This window comes from Phoenix dactylifera, chromosome 5, assembly GCF_009389715.1.
Source record: "Phoenix dactylifera cultivar Barhee BC4 chromosome 5, palm_55x_up_171113_PBpolish2nd_filt_p, whole genome shotgun sequence".
In the NCBI taxonomy this organism is placed as follows: domain Eukaryota; kingdom Viridiplantae; phylum Streptophyta; class Magnoliopsida; order Arecales; family Arecaceae; genus Phoenix; species Phoenix dactylifera.
Window position 1 is genome coordinate 2,113,725 of NC_052396.1, and position 22,658 is coordinate 2,136,382.

The 22,658-nt window shown below is 38.9% G+C and overlaps 3 protein-coding genes across 5 annotated transcripts; 2 read left to right on the forward strand and 1 right to left on the reverse strand.

Annotated features, from left to right (window-relative positions):
* Nucleotides 1–2,636: 2,636 nt before the first annotated feature.
* Nucleotides 2,637–4,162, reverse strand: LOC103703976 (acetylglutamate kinase-like). The gene has a single exon (XM_008787074.4). The coding sequence runs from the start codon at nucleotides 3,837–3,839 to the stop codon at nucleotides 2,790–2,792; it is 1,050 nt and encodes a 349-aa protein (XP_008785296.2). The 5' UTR covers nucleotides 3,840–4,162; the 3' UTR covers nucleotides 2,637–2,789.
* Nucleotides 4,163–5,822: 1,660 nt separating this feature from the next.
* On the forward strand, nucleotides 5,823–12,097 carry LOC103703977. 2 transcript variants are annotated; one of them, XM_039126472.1, is made up of 4 exons: nucleotides 5,823–6,774; nucleotides 7,248–8,471; nucleotides 8,559–8,680; nucleotides 11,351–12,097. In XM_039126472.1, exons 1-4 carry the CDS (start codon nucleotides 6,286–6,288, stop codon nucleotides 11,709–11,711), a joined length of 2,196 nt encoding a protein of 731 aa, XP_038982400.1. In that variant the 5' UTR covers nucleotides 5,823–6,285; the 3' UTR covers nucleotides 11,712–12,097. The 2 variants fall into 2 exon arrangements, with proteins under 2 accessions (XP_038982400.1, XP_008785298.2); XM_008787076.4 differs by having other exon boundaries at nucleotides 5,825–6,774; nucleotides 8,574–8,680.
* Nucleotides 12,098–13,623: 1,526 nt separating this feature from the next.
* Nucleotides 13,624–22,104, forward strand: LOC103703978 (rhomboid-like protein 19). Of its 2 annotated transcripts, XM_008787077.4 has the most exons (8): nucleotides 13,624–13,914; nucleotides 15,908–16,032; nucleotides 18,088–18,148; nucleotides 19,933–20,099; nucleotides 20,743–20,857; nucleotides 20,959–21,161; nucleotides 21,248–21,379; nucleotides 21,755–22,104. In XM_008787077.4, the coding sequence occupies exons 1-8, from the start codon at nucleotides 13,876–13,878 to the stop codon at nucleotides 21,858–21,860; spliced, it is 948 nt and encodes a 315-aa protein (XP_008785299.1). In that variant the 5' UTR covers nucleotides 13,624–13,875; the 3' UTR covers nucleotides 21,861–22,104. The 2 variants fall into 2 exon arrangements, with proteins under 2 accessions (XP_008785299.1, XP_038982402.1); XM_039126474.1 differs by lacking the exon at nucleotides 18,088–18,148 and having other exon boundaries at nucleotides 13,624–13,918.
* Nucleotides 22,105–22,658: the final 554 nt, after the last annotated feature.

Consider the following 22,658-nt stretch of genomic DNA (forward strand, 5'->3'; position numbering starts at 1 on the left):
AGAGGGCTCATTTGGCTCGCGGAAATAAAAGGTGGAAAAATGTAGTCAACGAAAAAGTAATGGATGCCTCTTGTTTGGTTGGAGTTTTCTATTATCAACCAAACATGCCAAAAGTATTTTTTCAAGTATTTTCTTCTTATGAATCTGCTTTTCAGGAATCAAATTTTTAGGAGAAAATTTTTTTTCCGCGAACCAAACAAGCCCTAATTGTGACTCGACAAATGCCAGGTCATTGCTCCATTCTTTTATCCTCGACAAATAATGATGTGGGTGCTTGCAAGGTGGAACCACTGCCGTATAGTGCATCAATCCCTGGCTATTATATAGAACCAGAAGTTATCAAAGCCCTCATGGGCTGCCGGAGTATAATAAAAATAATAATAATAATAATTTGGATGTGTGAGCAGATTATAAAAGAAGAAGCCAAGCCCAAGGCCCCCATTTTTCTGCTGTAGATGCTAATCCCGTCGGGTTGTACGGTAAGATGAAAAAGGAAATTGACGTGATCCCGGAAAGTAGGGCGTTTGCATGCATATACATGTATATCTTTCCGCTGTAGATGCTTATCCCATCGGTTTGTACGGCGAGATGAAAAAGGAAATGGATGTGATCTAGGGTGTTTGCATACGTATACAATGTTACACGCATGCAAGAAAAATATGAGGGATCATTTTGTGTCCTCTTTTTGCCCTCCCTGACCTACTCAATGTCGTGATGCGAAAGATCCAATTTTACAACCCAGCACCCACGCATCCGAGATATTATGGTTTGGGCTTTCGGATGGACCGCACCGCTTAGTGGCCTGACTGCATTTAGACTCTAGAGGGGCAATGCATATTTCTCTTCCTGGAATGATGCAACTTGGTAGCAGGAGTGCATTACTATTCTAAATCGATATCTTGTTCAAGCAGAACAAAGCATTCTGCACGTGCCATGCGCATGCAAGAATAGAAATCATTTATATAAAAATATTATTCTTTTAAAAATAATATATATTAACTTGTATTTTTAAGGAAAAATTATGCCGGTACCTTTCAATTTTTGATGTATTTTAGAGATATCCTCTCGGCTTTAAAAGGTACCCAAATTATTCCAAAATAATCTTCTAGCTCTCCAACCGATGCCGGTGGACTATCTTTAAGACTTTAACTATAGGATATATATTAAGTATGCTTTAAGATTTGTGCATGAGGACGAACGAAGTTTAGAGTGCTTTGAGATCTATGGGGAATTCTTAATTATCGGTCATATACTAAGGATGCTTTGCGATGTGTAAGCAAATGAATGAAGAGGTTTGAAGTGCTTTAAGATCTCTACGATGAACAATCTTTAAATATGGGTCATATATTAAGAACGCCTTAAGATCCATACAGGTGGATGAATGAAGGGATTCATAGTGCTTTAAGCTATGTGTAGTGGGTGGTCCTTAACTACGTGGGTAGGTGAATGAATGAAGGCATTCAGGGGGGTGCTTTAAGATTCGTGTGATGGATGATCCCTATCTATATATTAATAATGCTTTAAGATCTGCAAGCGGATGAATGAAAGGGTTTGGAGTGCTTTGAGATCCATATGGTTGGTGATCCTTAACTATAGGCCACATATTATAAGGCTACTCTAAGATTTGAGCAGATGGATGAATGGAGTTCACAGTGATTTAAGATCTGTGCAGTGGGAGATCCTTAACTATGGATCAAATAATAAAAGATTCGGAGTGCTTTGAGATTCGTGCGGTAGGTGATCCTTAACTATAGGTTATATACAAAATGTGCATTGAGATTCGTGCATGCGGATGAATGAAGGAGTTCATAGTGCTTTGAGATTTGTATGGTGGGTAATCCTTAACTATGAGTCATTTACTAAATTACTAAGAGTTCTTCGAGATCTATGCATGCGGATGAATAAAGGAAGTTTAGCATGCTTTGAGAGTCGTGCCTGGGTAATCCTTAGCTATATGCTATATATTAGGAATGCTTTGAGATATGTTTCGCATGAAAAGTGTTTGGAGACTGCACCCCATTCAATACATATTAAGGGTATTTTTTAATCCTACAATCGCTTTATGCCATCATGTGATGGCTACGTACCACCACTTTGTTGACAACAATGAATGGAAGGCTATTTTGGAATGATCTAGAAACTTGAACAATCCATTTGAAACTATGAAATTGAGAGAGCGTCCTTGGGACACGTTCAAAGTTGGGGGTGTCCCTGTGATTTCTTATTTTATTCTTTTTTTTTTTATAAAAGTTTAGTTCTCATCAAAAAGAGTTGGAAAAACTTCCAAGTAAAGAGAGTAAATTAGAAAACTTTTATGCCAATATAATTATAGAAAAAGTATATTTTTTCCATGATGGAATTAAGGAATAAAAATCCAAGTTCTTTGAAATTCACGACGTGACATGCTTATTTTTTTATAAATTTTAGTGTTTTCTGAATCTTGGAATGTTTAATAGTTATGGGGATGATCTAAATAAAAAAAGTCATCATCGTCGTCCTCGTCAAAACTAAGTAAATTATAAATTTATGCACCAAACTCTACAACATCATTGCTTGAAGCCGCTGCAGATGGAACGTGGCCTACACTAAACTCTGTAATATGGCTAGAACGGGGAGCTTTTATCAAGGCAGAAGTATATTTGATAACTTTTTACTGGCTCATGAAATAATACATGATATGGTCAGAGCTACCCACAATACAACTACATGGCTATAAATTTAGACATGGAATGTGCAGCAATAGCAGTGTCATCAGCACAAGAGCAGCAGCGCGTTGGGATCAATCAGAATCAACCCTTAATCATGGTCCCGGCGCCCTCGTCTGTGAGAATCTGAAGGAGCAGGGAGTGGGGGACGCGGCCGTCGATGATGCTGGCGGTGCGGACACCCTGGGCGAGGGACCTGACGCAGCAGTTGACCTTGGGGATCATCCCGCCGGCGACTTTCCCCTCCTCCACCATCCTCCTCGCCCTGCCGATGTCCATCTCCTTCACCAGGCTCCCTGGGTCGTTTCGGTCCTCCAGGATCCCTGCCACGTCCGTCACCACGATCAGCTTCTCCGCCCCCATGGCGGCTGCGATCTCCCCCGCGGCACTGTCCGCGTTCACGTTGTAGCCCCGCCCGGCGTCATCCGCGGCCACGGAGGCGACGACGGGGATGTGGCCGTTCGCCAGGATGGACCGGAGGATGGCGGGGTCAACGCGGGCCACCTCGCCGACGAAGCCGAGGGCCGCAGTGTGGGGGGCGGGGCGGGCGGTGAGGAGCCGGGCGTCCTTGCCGCAGAGGCCCACGGCAGTGGCGCCGGCGAGGTTGATGAGGGAGACGAGAGACTTGTTTACCTTGCCGACGAGGACCATCTCGACCACCTCCATAGTGAGGGCGTCCGTGACGCGGAGGCCGTTGTGGAACTGGGGCTGGTGGCCGAGGCGGAAGAGCCACGAGTTGATCTCCGGACCACCTCCGTGGACGAGGACTGGGCGGAGTCCGACGCAGGAGAGGAGGACGAGGTCGCTGATGACGGAGGACTGGAGGGCCGGGGACTTCATGGCGGCGCCACCGTACTTGACCACGATTGTTTTCGAGCGGAACCGCTGGATGAAGGGGAGCGACTCCGATAGGATGTCCACGCGCGTTTGGGCCGGCGTCTGGAGAGGCGGCGCCGCGGCGGTGCTGCTGCTTCCGCCGAGCTGGGTGGAGTTGAGGGAAGAAAGGAAGCGGGGGGCCCTCGCGGATCCAAGGCTAATGCTAGGATTACGGCTTAAGTTAGGGATCTCGAGGGGCTTGGAGGGGAGGAGGCGGCATTGGTGGTGGTGGGGAGCAGTCGCCCTCGCGGCGAGCATCTTTGCTCCTTGTTAGCTCTGCTCTGCCTTGTACCGACCGACGGACCGTCCCTCTCCCTCGCCCCTCCTTAGGTGTTTGGCTTAATTACTAAGGAGCGAGGACGTCTGGAGAAGAGTGAAAAGCTGAATTGGCATGATGAGATGTGCCTTCTTTCGCGATCGCGATTCCGACGGAAATGGTTGATCGACCGAGGATCCTGATAAATTTGGCATCTTCTGGGACGATTCCGGTTCCGGTTCGTATTCTCCGTCTTATAATTCAGGTGAATCAGCTCTCGAATAAAACTGATATTACTTATTAGTGAAGCGTAGAATAAATTTATTCTTTATTTTTTAAATATATTGAAAGATTTACCTTTTATATGCACATTGATGAAATATATATTTTGTTCTTTGTGAAAAAATGAATTAAATATTGAACGCACTCTCTCGGACTCACCGGCAGGAGCCTATCCTATGTCGTCCCGATTTGAATCTGCAATGGATGTGTCATGCTTAAAAAATCCAAAGCCAGCATATATGCAGCATTGAATCTGATTCGACTCCCACTCCCTCCTTTGGTTATTCTGTGTTGCTGCCGCTGAGCACAACAGAAATATAAAGCGCACGAGGAGAAAAATCTTAATTTTGGCAACTTTGAGGCAACGAACTGGTTCTAGATGGGTATAACTGATTAATTAGTGAAAACAAGAACGGCCACCATGATATGCTTAAATTCCAGAGTGTAAAGGTTCAGGTAAGGAATTGGATCTAATAATTTCTGGCACTTGTTTCCTTACTGAATTTGATGATCAACTAGTCGCTAAAAAAGATATTTTGATGCATAGGACAAAGGCGTATATGTACCTCGAGGTTGACAAAACCTCAAAAGACTTGTGGAAAGACCAAAAAGCCAGGCATCACGGTATCGGACTGAGGACCGAGGGCGATGCTCGAGTGGATGGAATACATGATGACGCTATTGGAAAGAGGGAGAGTAAAGGGAAGGCTGTTAAGGTGTACAGCGTTTATAAGGAATTGTAAAAAGCCGGAGTATGAAATGGGAAGAGAACAAGCTGGATATGGAAGGTCCTTACTAGTCCTCGAGTGAAATTAATGATTCGAAAATTTTCCATGGCATACTACCTCAGGGACGCTGTTCTTGTTAATTGTGGCATCGGAAATGGTAAGCGAATATGGCGTGGAAATAATTATCCTTTTGATATGGGTTAGTATAGCATCACCCATTCATTTCTTTTCAATAATAATATGGCTATGCGACCGTGCTGCATGCAAACATGGTTGCGCATGGCTAGGTGTGCATAGGCCTGCACGGACCAGTCAAAAGCGCGCCCATCCAATCTCGCCTTGCTTATATGTGTGCATAGGCCACATGTATGCACTACTCTCGCCCCTCCTTTCCAGACCTAAAGCCAGGCTCCGATGAGATTGAATTCACGGCACACCCGATGACCGTGATCGCAGGTTTGATGTTTGGAGACAATTCGGCGTGTGGTAAATATTCGAAATTAGGAAAAAAATCTCGCAAATTCATCAGAAGTCAAAAAAAAAAAAAAGGAGAAAGGATTCAAATAATATAGAATCAAAAATAAAAAGTAAAAACGACGTATTGTTAAAAATTTATTTATTTAATTATTTAAATGAAGAATAAAGGAGACAAGAATAACAAATAAACAAAAAAAAAAACATGGCACCATCAATTTATAATTTTTCATAAATTAGTCAAAAAAAAACTATAAGATCATAAAATCTGTGCATAATTCAACTACGATTGTAATTTTTTAATTGCTTTGTTCATGAAGAATAATTCAAAATTTTATTTTATCAAGATCAAGATAGAAAGTTTTTTATTTTATAAATAATTTAAAAAACATTACTACTTCAGATGAGTGATTTTTTTTTTTTGATTTTTTTTTTTGTGAGCGGAACCACTTGATTTACTAAGGCAATTACGTTTGGCGCGGGCAGTAAAAAAAAAAAAAGTCGGCAGATGCCCAATTCTTCAATTTGTACCTTCGAGGTTTGGAGGAGATTGGAGCGAGGCCAATCCCTCCCTGGGCTTTCCGCGCTTCTTCCACTCTCTTCCGCCGCCGTTGGTCGTCCGACGTTCAATCCGCTTCCCTCATCCACTCGTACTGGCTATCCGTCGGCAGCCCGTCCCCATTCTTCGTTCCACAAACAGGTGACTTCCTCGCCCAAAACTTTCCCTTCTTCTTGCACCAAGCTAGGGCAAATATTAAAGAAGAAGAAGAAGAAGAAGAAGAAGAAGAAGAAGAAGAAGAAGAAACCCATGGTTTGGATCCTCTTTCCCTTCTTCTGACAAGAGCTACGGGCAGATACAGGAAGAAAAAATATGAAGAAGAAACCCATGGTTTGGATCCGCCGTTGATGTCTCCATTCCATTGGTTTGGTTGAGCGACCGCTCGTTCTTTTAGGTCAGGTTGCGATGCCCCTTGTCTGGAAGGATCTGTATTGCGTGCTTTTAAAACTGTCTCCGGATGCGTCGTGTCTGCAGGGAGGGCTCGGAGACGCCACCTCCCTGTTCGTCTCCAACCGATGGCTCCAAACTCGCATCGAGTTTGCCGATATCGTTAGTCTTTCCGATTTGCTCTTCAAAGAACTGCAGGAACAGTTTGAACAACTACTCCCCGCCGCAGACATCGCTCCTCGTGCGGTGGCTGTGGAGAAAAAAATTGGCTGCGAATCCTCTCCGCAAGGATTTCTGCTGCTCTTGAGATGCTGTACGGCAATGTTGCGGTTTCTCGAGTTTGACCTGAGTCTAGTTCTGGAGAGGTGCGATATTCTTCTTGCGGTGCTTAGAAGGCTGCCTACGCCAAATTCGCTAACTCGTCTCCATGAATGCGCACGCGTGCTTGATGGGGCAGATCCGGAAGCTAGGGTGCCACGGCCTGCCTTTTTTCCTGCAGTACTTGAGGTAATTTCAGGAATACTGGCTTTCTAAACTGAATTGCATGAGCGATTCTTGTTTTGTTGGGTGTAGAAGGGGCATCGAGAAGTTGGCTCTTTCTTATGCATTTTGCTGATGAGAAGTGATTGTTCGGTATTGTTGAAAGAATATGATTTCTTTTCCTCTTTATTTGTTTAGTATATGAATGTTAATTTGCCCCGATTTACATGGAAAATCTGTACCAATTCAAGCGAGCAAGAATAATCGTAATTTGCACGGATGATGCTTTTGCCATAGGGAAATCAATTTCACATGAGGATTTAGGATGATGCATGGTCGTGCGCAATCAGCACTGTTGCTAGGGATGTCTGCATTTTATCTATTAGAATTGGATGCACGCATTTGTATGCATGTTCCATGCACAGATTCATGCATATATGTGCTCATGTTTTCTAGATGTCTATCAGTTTTAAAATACTTGTGATGTACATTGCTTTCAGGTATTCATCGATGAGTTTTTGGAGCAACACCAACTTAGAAAGCATTTTATAATGACAGATTATGTTTCTGCTACGACAGATAAGCTGCTTGCATCTCATGGCATTGATGGGGATATTTCTGCCATTCAGGAGCTTGTTTCTGGTCATTTTCTTCTGACATATTATGATGAGCGGACATTTAGTAGATTCATTCATTCACTTTCTTGGACAGATAAGGTTGATGATGCAATTCCAGAACTAGGCTTGGATGCAGCCTTGACATTACTAGGCAGCTGCACCATGTTTTCTCTGCCACTTATGCTCCAAGCACATCTGATCTTGTTGGCTTCTAGATGCATAGGTATTCAAAGGCCAGCAGATAACAAATCAAATGATGAAGTGATGAGTCGTTACATCTTAGCATTTGAAATATCGGTCAAGCTTTATGTAGATTGCCTGCCTAACTTAGATTATATCGATAATTCTATTGGATGTGTGGGTCAGTCAGGTTCTTGTGCCAAGAAGTCTTTAGATTCTTGTGTCCGATCGGTCACCTGCAATATGCTTAATTATCAAATTGACAAGATGCTTGATTTCTGCCGCTCACACTCTCAGGGCATGCTCTCTGGAACCAAAGCGGACATTGTAAGCAATTCTGTTGCTTACATCAGATGGAACCAACATGTTGTAGATGAAATGTGCAGGGATGAGACTTATTTACTTCTAAATTTTATAGCACTAGGCATTCTTCCTGGGGAGATTGAGAAAAGCACATCAGATAATAGAGGGGATAAAATTCAGCAAGAGATATACTGTCTTGCTGCTGTACTAAAATTAATGAGTTCTGCACTTTTGCAAATTGTATGGAATTTAAGGCAAAATGGGTGTCCACGTGGTATGAAAACATCAAAAGATTGCAAGGAATATGATTTTATTTTAAGCATCATCGGTTGTTTTGGGAAATATGGTGCAAATCTACTCGTTCAAAAGATATTGCTTGATGTGATCGGAATGCATCCTGTACAGCATAAGGAGCCAATGTTGATGTTGGCGCATTTTGTGTGCTTGTCATCATATAGTTTGGACAGAAGGCTTGGATTTTTATGGAAGGGCTGCATTTTTATGATGATGACAATAATGAATCTTCTCCTTCTTGAAGAGGGTAGTTTAGATGTATTCAGGCCATTACTTGGCAACATAAAGGATGCTGCATTAAATCATAGCCCTCTAGAAAAATCTCCAAAGGTATTACACTCCTTTACTGAAATTTTGTTTTCATTTGGATGATATGTTTCATCATTGTTGTGATTCTGGTCTTTATTACAAACCAAGAAAGCTACTTTACAGAGCTTGGTTCGTAGAAGGTCAAGTGCAAGAATAGCATTGAACTTACAAAACATTCAGACACTCTATTTGAGGGATAATTCCAGATGCCTCACATATGAAAAACAAAGGTATTTCATGCAATCTTTTCCAATTTTACCTACCATTGGTTCATGAATCTGCTATTTATATACTATATATAAGTTGATTTGAACTTTCTTCATTTTATTTGATGAACATTTGTAATTTGTGGTATAAATTATATGCATGTATGTATGTATGGGTGTATATACACGCATACATACATATGTATAAATGTATGTATATGTTTGTGCACGGACATGCACATGCGCACATATGACACACTTTATATCTTTTATTTATACAAGGTTTCGGATTTGCAATCATCAAAATTTTTATATACATGGCAATTAGGCAATATAAACTTTTATTTGGATGTTTATTGAAATATAACGTGAAACAGGAAACGGATATTCTATTTGAAGTCAAGACAGCAAAAAAACAAACTATATTATTGTGAGAAGTACAGGAGGCAGCTGAATCAGAAATTTTGGTATTAAGGTTTCTGGTTCTGTAGCTTCCTTAATAATCAATCTTTTTCTTGTATGTATTGCAAAAATAAATGTGTAGAAAGAGGAAAAAAATGCTAATTCTGGTTTATTCCATAGAATAATCAACAAAGAATTGTAACAATCTGGAAAAACTTGGTTCTGGACAAGTGTATCAATGTCTTGACATGTGAAAAACATCAATTTCACATGTACTTTTTACATTTGTGTACAAAACCCTTCAATGTTGCCCAGCAAAGATTGTCCACGCCCTGATTCATCTCTTTTCGTTCCCTTTTTATAACATTGAAATTGAAAATATCTTGCTTCCAGCAAGCCACTCCCTCATTCTTCGACATGCATAGAACATGAATGATAGTTAACCTTGATCTTAACCAACAAACTATGTCCAATCCTTTATGGCTCTTGGCCATAAGGATCGTTATATGAGCCGTTAAAATTCGACAAAGTTTTATGATTGGTCCTCATTCTGACATTAACTATCTAAGTTAAAAGTATGATTAAGCATAGGTAATTAAAAGGACAAAATTGAGTCCATCCATTAGGTCCACTAATTAAAATTAATAAAATTGAAAAAGAAATAAGAGCTGATGGTAAAATAGAAGAAAGACAGTACACCTCATTGTGGAGTCAGAGAGCAAGGAAGGGCATTGCCCGTATTGATGCAGGTTGGCCACGTTTTTTCTCCTTAAACTCCTCCTCTTTGACATTTTTTTTAAATGTGAAGTAAATAATTTACTCAGCGTGATGTTCTTTGTAATGTCTGACATTGATATGAAAAACTGTCATATGTATTCAATCTCCACCTTTGCTTTAATGCTATTTGGCAAGCTTGAAAATAGTGCTTAGTCCTTCTTGTCACCTTTGACACACTCAATATCTTATTTTCTTTTGGAGACCTTTCCGTCATATTGCCCTGATAATCTCTAGAGAGATGACCAATTTGACCAAATCAAAAGCATTCAAATCTATAAAACTATTTCTTCTTGTCTTGAAGTAGTTGTTTTCTGTTCGTATTGTTTAACCATCTGAACAGGCACTTCTAGTAGAACTTTGTTCAAAAGAAAGGAGGGGGCCTCCCTAGTTTATTGTAGGTGGGAAAAGAACTTTCTCCATGAAACATGGTAACCCAGAAGTAAGAATATATAGCAAGCTAGGGAAAATAGGGAAAAAAGAAACCCAAAAGAAAAGGGGAAATTATGAGATATGAGTAGACAGATCCATTGTTTGAAGTTTCTTTAGAACACTGAAACCGAGATTGAAACATTTCGATCTATGTCAGAACCAACCTAAAATAGGGGTTGGTTTTGTTGTTTCAATAGAAGCTAATGTATGTGACCGAACTTACTCTACTTGTCATGCATATGCTGATATGCCTATGCCCTAACTGAGAAAATTTATAATATATTTGTCAAAGACATTTTTATAAAAGCAACTAAAAAACTGTCATTTTGGCATGAATTTGTATGTTGTGTAAGATTCTTACCGTATAACATATTATATTTCAGAATGGCATGCATTTTTTTATCTTGTGCTATTTTTCTCCTAATTTATGTTCTTGTTTATTAGATTTTTTTATGTTTCTAATATTTTAAATACTTTTACAGTTTTTGCAATTGTGAAACAATATATATACGCCCGAGGGATCCAAACCATATAGTGTGCTCTAAAACGACATATAGAATACTTTTTTTTTTTTTTTCTGTTCTTATAATTTCGTTCTCTTTTTTTTTTGATGGTCTGAAACTTCAAAAGTTGGATTGGAACTACTATTGAACTAGCTAAAACTGTTGAAAACAAAATTCAATTTGCTGCGATCAAATTAAGATTTTGAACCTTTGGTTAGATTAATTAATTCAAGTGGTAATCTACTTGCAGATCATGACTTGCTGGTCCTGATGTAGTTCTCTGTTTCATTTGTAAGGCTGTGAGTTAATAATTTCTTTGAGAAAACAGTTGTTATGGAGCTGTTGAATGTGGATTAATTTTGTCTAGCTTTAATAGGTTCATTCGTTAAGTTGCAGAATAGGACTTGGTCATGGGAGTTTCATCAATGTCAGGGGGGTCATTGGTTATTACCTAGTTTTATGGCTACGCATGAGTGTTAATCACGTCTTCTTATATCCATTTCTATCTCAATCCCATCTATAAGTTTGCATTTTGCTTCCTAACATATAATACTAAGAACCAATTCCTTTATTACTTTTGTAGGATTGATGCCGGGGAAAGGAACTTAGGTGAGATGCAAGATGGCCGGTCAGGCAGTATAATTCCTGCTGAGGACGTATGGTGGCATTCTCCCTCAACAAATGAAGCTGATGCCTGCAATGGTGAGGCTTTTATTGAGTGCTTGCCAGACTATCATAAAAATCCCTCGGAGTGGGATGATTTGGTTGACTTCATTGAATGCAAGCGTGGAAAAGATTATTCAAGTTGGATGAGGAAGAGAAAAAGATTCAGGAAGTGGCAACATGATAGGAAGTGGCAACATGATAGGAGGCATAGGAAGAAAAAGTTCATGAAAGAAGTGGAGGCGGGTGTTTTGAAAACAAGGTCCGGGAAGGCAATGTAATCATAGTTTTTTATGGACCAGTAACTTATAGCCACTGGTGCGGGACCTGCGGGTGCCTTTGAATTTTGACAGCATTTCCTGATAGGCTTAAGGTGATGACAGCTTTAATCGACATGCACATAGCCTAGTGGCAGTGCAGTAGAAAGCGCCCTTTTCTTCTTTGCCTTTTCTTTTTCTTGGCAGGCATCGCGTTTCTAATCTTATCATTTCGCGGGGTCTAGTTACCATATCATGTTGGTTTTCAGAGGAATACGGCACAGAGTGATTTGTATAGAATGTATCATGATATGTGAGGATGATTTGCTCCAGGTTGTTATTGGTAAATGATAGATTCATCTGTTCTGAAATGATGGATTACACTGATAATGACATGACGTTTGACCTTTCATGTTGGTGATGCTATTAATTTTCTATTTTTCTTTCTTTTTGCTTTTACTGGGGATTGATGCATTTTTAGTACTTGGCCAGTATGATGGCGGTGACAGCAAACATTTTGACAGAAACCTCACGGCTCCTTCCAGTTGGGCAAAAGCATCAACGAGCCTCAAAGACATCGGCTCTACAGTCCGTGCAAGAGAGAGAGAGAGAGAAAGTCAGTGAGCAAGACGAGCCTAGGCCTGCCTCTGAGAGAGAGGCAGTCAAGGGGACTGTTGGCTTCGATGAACTGGGGAAATCTTATATGTTGCTGGTTGCATGCCACCATCTTTACAAACAGAAGCAGCCCCCACCGAATATTTTTTTCCTGTAGATTAAATTTTTTTAATTTTTTTTCTTTTCTAAAAAATTAAAGTATTTTTGATTTTCTTCATGAAGTTCTCCATATTTCTTCAATATATGCACCTCTGCTGTTATCCTTAAAAAAAGACTTTGACCTTTTGTCCACGACTTTTCAAGCTATCCATCCGTGTCTGACTTTGTATACCTCTTCTTTGAGGCAAGCAATGATGCTGGGGGATAACCATTCCCTACGAATAAAAATAAGATCTTCATACCGTGCTTGAGTGTTAGCTTAATGCCGCATCCTTTTGTTTTCAAGTGAGAGATAAAGATTCCAGTATCGAAGTGGTGTTATCCTTCGAGATTTTGACCCAATCTGGTCTAAGAATTTTTCCAAAGTACAAAATCATGGTTTCACGTGCAATGGATCTTGAATTGCTCATGTGCCTAGCAAGATAATAATAGAGTCGCTTTTGCCTTTCAAATTTCAAAAAATAAGGGAAAAACCATTGTGCTATGGAAAGATTGGTGTAATTTGTGGGGGTTAAAAAAAAGGGGAGGAAAGCTCCTTATGCCATATGGTATTAAGAAATTGGTGTGCTTCGCAGAAGTTGGTGCAATGCCCGATGGAAGAATAAATATTGAATTACCAAGCCAGTAATATATATCTAAGAAACTTTTTTTTATACACTAATAAACATTTAAAAGTATTTTTTATTGAAAGATATGCTCACTTTCTTTTATTTTCTATAAAATATGTCCTATCAAAATTTTTAATTATGTAGTTAATATGATAAAATTTGATTTTAAAGAGAGGCATAAATTAGATGAATCATGGGATCATAACTATCCATCTCTTTTAGCTGCCCTGCTCAATGTTAGTATATTACACTAAATAATGGAACATGTTAATCAACAGGGGTTTTCTTATCTCTTTTCTTTTTCTTTTTGGTCTGCACCTCTCTTTTTTCAGGTTTTACGTATACAAAAATCAAAATTTATCTAGTTACCAGAAAAAGTGAGTATGGCCCTAATTAATTTTTCACTGGACATGGTGAAACTTCTATTGATAAAGCATTTGAAATTTTTTGATTTCATTCGGCTAAATCCTGCCGTTGCAGCGCGGGTTACATATTAGTATTACATTATTACCGAATCTGAAGGCAAAGCACTAACGTCGTTGACATCTCGGCGGGCGTGCCCCCCACCCCACCCCAACCCACCCCACACGACACCATACCACATCACACCACGATCGGAGAGCGGACGGCAGCCGGCTGCTGTGGTTTAGTTTAACCAGGTTGGAGGAGCACCGCCTACGGAGACGACGAGAACACCACCACCCTAGGCTTAGTTTAGAGAGAGCGAGAATTATTCTTGAACGGAAACAACGCCTCTTCCTCTCAGAAGGAGAAAGATCTGAACGGCCGGAAGAAGGAAAAGGATCATGATGATGAGCAGCTCTTCTTCTTCATCCCCAGCCAGAGTGAGTAAGCGATCTCTTTCTCCTTCACCCGCCTCCTCCTCCTGCCTCCCGCGCCGCCCCACCCCCCACCCCCCACCCCCCGGAGTTTCTTCAGAATAGTGGCATGATTAGGGCTTACGAAGGTCTGTTTATTCCAGATCCGGATCTGGAACGGTTTCTTGCTCTTCATAGTGTTTTTTGCTTTTTTCCCCGAAACAAAGATTATAGTCTTGTTATTGACTTCTCCGTCTTCTTCTGATGTCCTTCACCCAATTTTGCCATCTTTCTAGTTTCTACGGCTATGTCACTAGATCTCCTGTTATTTCCAAGAACTCTCTTCTGAATGATCTCATTGGGACTGCTGGTGGGAATGCTGTGATCTGGTGGAGGTTACGATGGATTAACGACGTCCAGTAACTAGAAGGGCAAACCCACGGTCTGATTTGTTGTGCGTTGGAGAATTCTTGGGAATCGACGGCGTCCTTCATGGTGTTGGCCTTTTAGGTTCTTATTCCTGTGGCTGTGTTGGTCAGTTGTGGTTAGATGTGCTTAACATTAGAACGATAACACTAGTTTATAATTCTTTAACAATTCCAATAGATTACAACCCATAAATTTATTTCATGGACTTTTTGTGGGCTCCATGAATTGTTTCTAGACTAGACGAGCTTTAATCTCTTTCAGACTCATATTCAGAGCTCAGTGTCATGAAGAATCTTCTTGTTTCAATTTACATACAAGTAATGGAAGTGAGCCCCTTGGACTGATGTTCACTTACAAGTGTTTGGCATAGTAGAGGTCGTTTGTCATATGGAATTCTTGAATACCCTCCAATCACTTGGTTTACAGTTTTTTAATTGTATTTAAGAGGTTGCATGAAGTGGGATGAGAAAGCAGGATTACTATTTAAAGGAAGTTGTTGGTGGTTACGCAAGTGGGATCCATAGGTCGCAAGATTTTACAGGCTAACCAGATTCCCGGAAGTTGACTATTCGATTATTTTCTGGGGTTACAGCACCCTCACCCATAAGTATAGCATGGTTTATAAAATTGATCGCAAAGTTGTCAGTGCAGTTCTGCATATAACTTTGTTCCTTTCTATTCTTTTCTTTTTGAACTTGTTTTTGGTTTGTAGGAACATGTGGATCTCTATTACCATTCTGCTTTTGAGTTTGAACCAATATACCTTCACAATCATTCATTTTTTTGCTTGGAATTATGTGACAACCGAGAAGTTGACGAAGGACTGTCCATTAATAAGAATTCTAGGTATACTTATGTTAGCCGCAAATATACAAATTAGAAAATTTTATTTTGTTTGAAAATTAGAAAATTTTATTTGTATTTGGAACTAGAATTTTGTGGACTCTAGAATTAGAATTTTATGTGGAGTCTAGTATTTTATTTTTATGTGGACTGTTATTAAGATTTTGGGTTATCTATATAAATCTATTGCTATGTTAATTAAGAATACAACTTGAATTATTGAGATTACAGAATATTGAGAATTCTTCCATTCTCTCTCCATCTGCCTTCCTCTCTTTTTCTTCTCCTCTTCTCTTTCCTTTTCTTCTCCTTCTCCTCCTCTTCTTCTCCCTTTCTCATGTGTCAGAAGTATTCATTGTATGTTGTGAGTTTACAGTAAAAGCTTTTTGAGTAAATTGCTAGATTTGAGAAAATATTGTGATAATAATTATTCTGTTAGTACTTGAAATATTAGTAGCGAGTGATGACAGAATTTTGCTGCCACATTAGACTAGGTATTTTTGATATTAGTTGTTACTATTATAGTATCCTTTCCTTTGATCATGATGTTCTAAAGAATATTTTGTTAATTATTTATTTGTGTTTTAAGTTGAGATGTTTGTGCACTTATGGATGCACATTGCTTACGTTTTCCAGTTTGTACAATGGAGTCATCTTTCATCATTTAAATCTTTTGTGGCATTTTGCATGTGCAATACACTGGTGATCTTGTGATATCAGCTTAGGCATGCTTTGGTTTTTAATTCAGGGCAGCAGCTTTTTCACAGGATTTACCCGATTGTGCAAAGGCCTTGCCGTGATACTTGTTGGAGGATATGTTTTACTGCAAATATTTCCTACAGCTGTCAATTATGTCGCACTTATTCCTGCAAGGTAACCGTTGAAATTTCATAACATCAGAATTACTTGCATATATCATTGTGCATAACTCTTCGCGCTCTTCATGAGGGTCTGGGTCTGTGCTTCTTCTAGTTGCAATAAACTTTTGCCATATTATGACTGTATTGCATTACAGTCTTCCAACTTTACTATATTCTCTTAGTTTTGTAGTATTGGACATTGGATATGTGCTCGATAATTTCAAAGATTCTTTCTGAACAGTATTACAGGTGATTAAAGCATCATTGGTCCACTTCTCCCATTAGGTTTGTGTTGAGACAAATGTACCGCCATCTTTGTCAAATGTAACCATTACGCTCTTTGAGTTCGATCGTCAATGGTTAATAGGCCAGGCAACGCTGGAACTGCTAAAATCGTACTCGAATTTGCATATATGCCCTGCCAAAAATATGAAACCTGCATATGTGCCCCTATGAAATCTGAAAACTGCATACGCACTCCTGCAATGGAAAACAGTCCTCGAACGAGAATTTATGTTACATAGTGTTTACCATTTCATCCCTTAAAGGATTTTACCACATTTACTCTGTCAAAAGTGCGTGATTATTTAATTCACATGTCAAAAGGTGGAAAGGAGGCATAAATGTTGAGCACAAAAATTGGATAATCAGCTTCAAATTGCAAAACATCATATATAATCGAGGCAGATTTGCCGCTGGATAAGCTAACATAATTTTTCTAGCCAAACTAGCGTAGAATGTTAGAAATGAAAGCAAAAGATGGGATGTATAAATGCAAATCATAGAATTTTGGGGGAGGTGTTATATTTTTTCTGGTAGATGGAGGGGTTCGTATTCTCTATATGCTTTCTGAGTGGTAAATAAGAAAAGGAATATACGTGCAAAATTCCCACAAATAATATTTTTGATTGTCTTCATGTGAAATCACTGAAACACTATCTGCTAAGATCCCCCAAAAGAAAATCTTTAAACTGGTGCCTGATCTATTTTTGACTTGTTTTTTTTTTATTATTTTTGTATTTTGATTTTTCAAATATTTATCAACTAAAAATCTTGAAACTTAAGGAGGAAACAACTGTAACTACAGAAATCAATTGTCATTGTTAAATCATCAAGAAAACGAAACCCAATTTTCTAATCTTCAACGAGAATATGAGGTAATTGTGCCATCTTTGATCCTTGATGATAGTGCTGAAAGTCTAAATGTAATTGATGATGTCTTCTTGGTTAATTTGTTAAGTGACACGTTGGGCATTGAACTGTATTTATACTTTGCTAGGAAAACATGAATTTAACCTAGTACATTTGGGTCATATGAATGCTGAATAAGCCATAAGTGCCTCCTTACATGAAACTTCTGTTTCTTCAATGGTCAAGTGAGTCTATGTTCCTTTGGAAATCTTTGATTCTTACTCAATCATATGAATTCACTATCTTCGAAAAAATTAAAAAAAGAGTAGTATGAACTCGCTAGACGATGATAAGATTCATAAGCTTGGAACTTTGCCTAGATTTTCATCCATCTTGTATACTTTCTTTTATCGAAATTGGTAACTGGAAGTTGGAAACTGAACTCCAGCGTGCCAACTATCTTTCTAATAACTGTTTCATATGAAATTAAGCCTATCTGCATTCACTCTTGCTATTGATTAGTCACATGTGAGGGGACATCCACTTAGAAAATCAGAATCGTCGCATCCTCATCTTTTTACTATAGGATTGCAATATGCAAGCCTATCTTCTTGAAACTCCTCTCTGTAATTCTTAACACCATGCATTTGGATTCGGATGCAACCCTCTTTCTAGGGTTTTCATCTAGCTCTCTCATCTAAAAGTATAATATCTATCTCCCTGTTACACATTTTTTTTTCTTATATGAAACAGAGTACTCTGCTAATCTATAATAGCTAACTCTCGAAATTCTCCTTAACCATAACAGAACTAGCATTTCTTGACTCTTCTGATGCTTACTTTCATGGAACCGATACTTAGTAACTGCTGGCCATGCAAATGAGCTTAGTTGCCAATTTCATTATGAACTACTTTTGAGGAGTTATGAATTTTGTAGGACAATTCCATTTGCGTGGAACCTCATCACTGCTGGCTACATTGAGCAATCACTTCCAGGGGTATATCCTTTTTTTCTCCTTTGTAGTTAATGTGCACTCTGTCTTGAATATCATACTTTCATAAAATATTTTATCTCATAGAGTATTGCTTATGCCAATCTTTACTCTCTGGTTCACGATTTTAGTCAATGGTATTCTCATCTGCCGGTGTTTGTCTTTCTTGCATACCAATATTTTCATTGTGCTCCTTTTATAATAGGAAGTGAAAAAAGACAGGCTATGAAACTTGCTTCAAGCTTTATTTGTAGATGATAGTACAGAATCTTTACTAAATGTTGGTCGTAGTGAAATTGTTTGCTCATGGCTTACTAGGGGGGAATTTTTTATTAGTTTTCTTTAATATGAAGATTGGATAAATAGTAATCTAATAATGTCAAATTTATACTCTGCATTAAAAAGATGTCAGTCTAGGCACAATTTTGTGGACTCCATTTTGCTTGCATGACTTACACCAATTTAAGTAAAACATGAGATATTAATAAGCTTTTGTTTGGTTGGGGATATATGTCATGTTTGCAGGGTGTTAGCTCTTTTTCTTTTTTTCATTTGTTGTTGACATTGCTCAAGAAAGAAAGTACTAAAATACAAACTTTTCTTGCAGGTACACATTTTGTTACTAATAGATATACAAGGACTATTTGCAACCTTCTAATTTTTCCAGCTAACAATGATAAAAGACTTTTTATAATAGTAGAATAAAAATACTATGTATTATAAACATTGTGTTTGATCTTTATTTGGATCCTTTCTGTTTGATTCTTAATATCCTAAAGCAGGTGTGGGTATATATGCATGTATGCAGAATTACCAAGTTTTAAAAAGCTGGGGGCGGAAGTGTTTAGGAAGTAGGAACTCATACGAATCTCTATATATATAATTTATGTTTTCTTATGCACTTTCCTTATTTATTGTAAGAAGAACGTGGATGGGTGTATTTGTTAAAAAATGTAGTGTATATAATCAGCAGTCCAGCGTTACAATTCAATAATCCAGCACCAAAAAAAACTAAGATAAAAGGAAAAAGTTACAACTCAGTTTTCCATGTTCACAGACATGCAATCACAGTTTCTGCTCAGTTGCAACCTTTCTTTTCCTTCCATATTTTATAAAAGAAATGCCATGACTTTTTAGTGCACCCACCTAAGCCATCCCTGAAGTAACAGTATTAAACACCACTATTTACCTACTTAGTTAACTTTTTGACATGTTTTGAGGGATAGGCGGGTGCAGTGCACGAGGGGTTGCACTGTTCATGGAAAGTCACAGTAACCCCGTTTAGTGTTCACCCCCTTTTCTTTTCCCTCATTGCCTTCATCTCTCACCTTCCCGACTAAAACCCTAGCACCTCCTCCCCCTCATCTCTCTCTCTCTGTCTCACTCATATTCATCACCCTCTTGAAATATTCCACGACTAGCCTATCTTATTCTCTTCTGGAATGCTGCCAGCCCTGAGTTGTCCTCCTTCTGGCCCTTCAACTATTTCACTTCTGATTTGAGGCCCTTTTAAGTGCCTTCCTATTGGGATATTGCGACTGGCTTAGTTCCCTCTCTGGTCTCAACAATAATTCAAGAGCCTCTATTTACCATGTTCATCTCAATTGGTTCTCAATTACATTGCCACAACTCTTACTTGTCTTATGCCTACTCATTACTCTAAATCTTCCAACTTTTACTAGACACGCTTCTTGTCTCATCTCATCTGTGCTATGTTATATTTATATTTGCTTGAGCCTTGCTATGTTGCCCAATATTTGTGAATGATGATAACAACCATGCACTTGCAGGTGGTCATCAGCACAGTTGGTCTTCTTTTATTTGGGAAATTGCTGGAACCGCTATGGGGTTCTAAGGAGTTCTTGAAGTTCATTATTGTGGTGAATTTTTTAACTTCAGTCTGCGTCTTTCTTACTGCCATTACATTGTACTACATAAGAAGGCAGGAAAGTTACCTGTAAGTTTCAATGTACTCCCGAAACTATCAGTTGATTATTGCAGCATATTCTATTCTTCACCAGGACTGCACATTTTCCTGACCTGCTTTTTGTTTTTCACTAAATTATTTGGTGCAACTTAGAAATTGACATTTCTTTTTGGTAGTTCTGAGTAACATTGGATGGATACTGAAAACCAATATCTATATTATAAGAATCACTTATTTCCCGGGATCAGAGTGGCTGCTACAAGGACATAATATCTCTACTGATATGAAAAAGACACTTTCTAGTTTCTACATTATCGTATGTTTGGTTTTAGCTGGTCCTTTGAGTCAAACACTTGTAAAAGTCATTTTCTGCAAGAACGCCTGCAACAGGCAGACATTGACTGTTAGTATGCTGCATGAAAATATTAGTTTTTTAATCATCCCAAGTTTGATTTTGATGGTTGCTTTGCATCATTCACTGATAGAGTATTTTTCTGCAAGAACACTTGCAGCAGGTCGATATTAGCAATCAGTGTGCGTATTCTGCTTTCGCATTGATTTGATTGAGATGTTATACCATTAGAATCTGTTTTGCCTACGTAATAGTTCATTGATTTTGTATATTTACATGATATGACTGCTGAGTTCTCTTTTTTGCGTACTTTTGTTACAGTTATACCCCTCTTTCTGGCTTCCATGGGGCTCTCTCTGGATTTCTAGTAGGCATTAAACAAATTATACCAGATCAGGAGTTGAATCTTATTTTTCTTTTGAAGATCAAAGCAAAGGTATGTTTACGTTTGAAGTAAATAATTATTTTTGGTATCATCCTTAATGCTTCCTGGGGATTTGGCTGATTATTTGTTACTGCCTTTCTTACATTCCCCAGTGGATGCCAACTATTGCCGCATTGATCTCAGTAGCTATAAGCTTTTTTACAACAGAATCTGTATCTTTTCTTCCAACTATACTATTTGGCATTTATATGAGTTGGATTTACCTGCGTTATTTCCAAAAGAAGCCAGAAACAGGCCTTAAAGGAGATCCAAGTGATGAGTTTTCTTTCTCCAGGTTCTTTCCTGAAGTTTTATGGTAAGATTTACTCCTCATCATTAAGTTTCATTGAATATCTTCAAGCTGATAATTTCTTATAATGCTCTATGTAATTAAACTTGCAGGCCAATTTTGGACCCTGTTGCTTCATTATTTGATCGGGCTTTTTGTGGAAGGTCTGAAACTTCTTCTGAAACGAGAGGCGATACATTGACTCCGTTGCCTGGTTCAGATCCTATTGAGGCATCTAGGAGAAGGTGGGTTTCTGTCTGTTTTTGACTTCATTTTTCATTTCCTATTTTATCCATTGATTTTTGATGCTTTAAAATTGCATGACAATCGAAAAGGCATAGCTTCTCTTCATCTACTCTTCATATATTTCAGCATATTGCATTGGACTTCCAGCTCCAAAACTGTTGTAACATGCGGATCCTTCGCAACACTAACAAAATGTAAACTGGAGGAAAACAAAATGCTTATTAGAGTTGCTCATCCTTTGTTTTGCTTGTTTAATTTTTTCATGCATCTAGTGGGAAAATTAATCGGACGTTATTTTTAGCTCTAAATCTTTAGATGCGTTCACTTTATGAGAATTGAGACTTGAAACCCTTTATTTTTCCTCACTGCTGCAGAGAACGGGGAGCAAGGGCGCTGGAACAGAGGTTGGCAGCTGAGCAACTAGATGTTACAGGGAGCGTAGAGGTTACATCGCGTGAAAAGGCTGCTGACAATGTTTGAGAACTCATCAAGGAATCTGATAAGTTCGCTGCTGTGCTATGTGTCTTTGCAAACAAATTCTATTGGAAAATGCATTCCTTTGCTAGTGCAAATGGCTGCAGTCTTCATGTGGAGAGACCATCAGCTTACAAGGTCTTTTTTTTTGTACTTTTTTTACTATGTCGTGGTAGCATTTAAAAGGAAAGTCTTTTCAAATACAATATAGAAAAGCAGTTTGATAGCATATTTAGCTTTTGTTTTCCAATGACCGATCAGATCAACCTTTAAATGCTGAAGATTTGTGTGAGATGTCAACCTCCAAATCAAACGGTCCCAGGAGCCAAAAGAAATGGGAAGTTACTAATATGAAATCACCTCTTTATCTATGTATGGGGCGTTTAACTTGTCTTTCAGCCTCCTCTATGCTTTTGACCCTAGGGCAGGAAAGTGAGCTCAGATCAAAAATTCCAGGTCTAGACATTTATTCGTTGTTCATGTGATTCCGATCCAAGCATCTAAGGGTGATGGATGTGATTCCGATCACATACAATACGCACATAAGCTTCCAGCGTGTCTCAAATGATGTTAGAGTTGGATCTCCACCCATCTCCCCTAAAAGGAGCAGGGTGTTAACTGCCTGGTTGGATAAATGAGCGAGGAACGTGATACCTGCTTGCGCGAGCAGACCATCTCATATCGAGAATCTTATGTTTCAGGGAGGATGCAAATTTCCGAATTTAAGAGAGAATGCCTTTCCACAATTTTTCAGGCATCTGTCCGAATTGCAAGCTCCTTTATAATTAGTTGCATGATGTGGCA

Excerpts from the sequence above, each read along its gene's own strand:
- LOC103703976 (XM_008787074.4), bottom strand. The coding sequence starts at position 3,839 with ATGCTCGCCGCGAGGGCGACTGCTCCCCACCACCACCAATGCCGCCTC.
- LOC103703977 (XM_039126472.1), top strand. The coding sequence starts at position 6,286 with ATGCCCCTTGTCTGGAAGGATCTGTATTGCGTGCTTTTAAAACTGTCT. Across the intron at positions 6,775-7,247 it reads TTTTTCCTGCAGTACTTGAG|GTATTCATCGATGAGTTTTT; the intron begins GTAATTTCAGGA and ends CATTGCTTTCAG. Across the intron at positions 8,681-11,350 it reads CTCACATATGAAAAACAAAG|GATTGATGCCGGGGAAAGGA; the intron begins GTATTTCATGCA and ends TTACTTTTGTAG.
- LOC103703978 (XM_008787077.4), top strand. The coding sequence starts at position 13,876 with ATGATGATGAGCAGCTCTTCTTCTTCATCCCCAGCCAGA. Across the intron at positions 20,858-20,958 it reads TTTTGAAGATCAAAGCAAAG|TGGATGCCAACTATTGCCGC; the intron begins GTATGTTTACGT and ends TACATTCCCCAG. Across the intron at positions 21,162-21,247 it reads TTCTTTCCTGAAGTTTTATG|GCCAATTTTGGACCCTGTTG; the intron begins GTAAGATTTACT and ends TTAAACTTGCAG.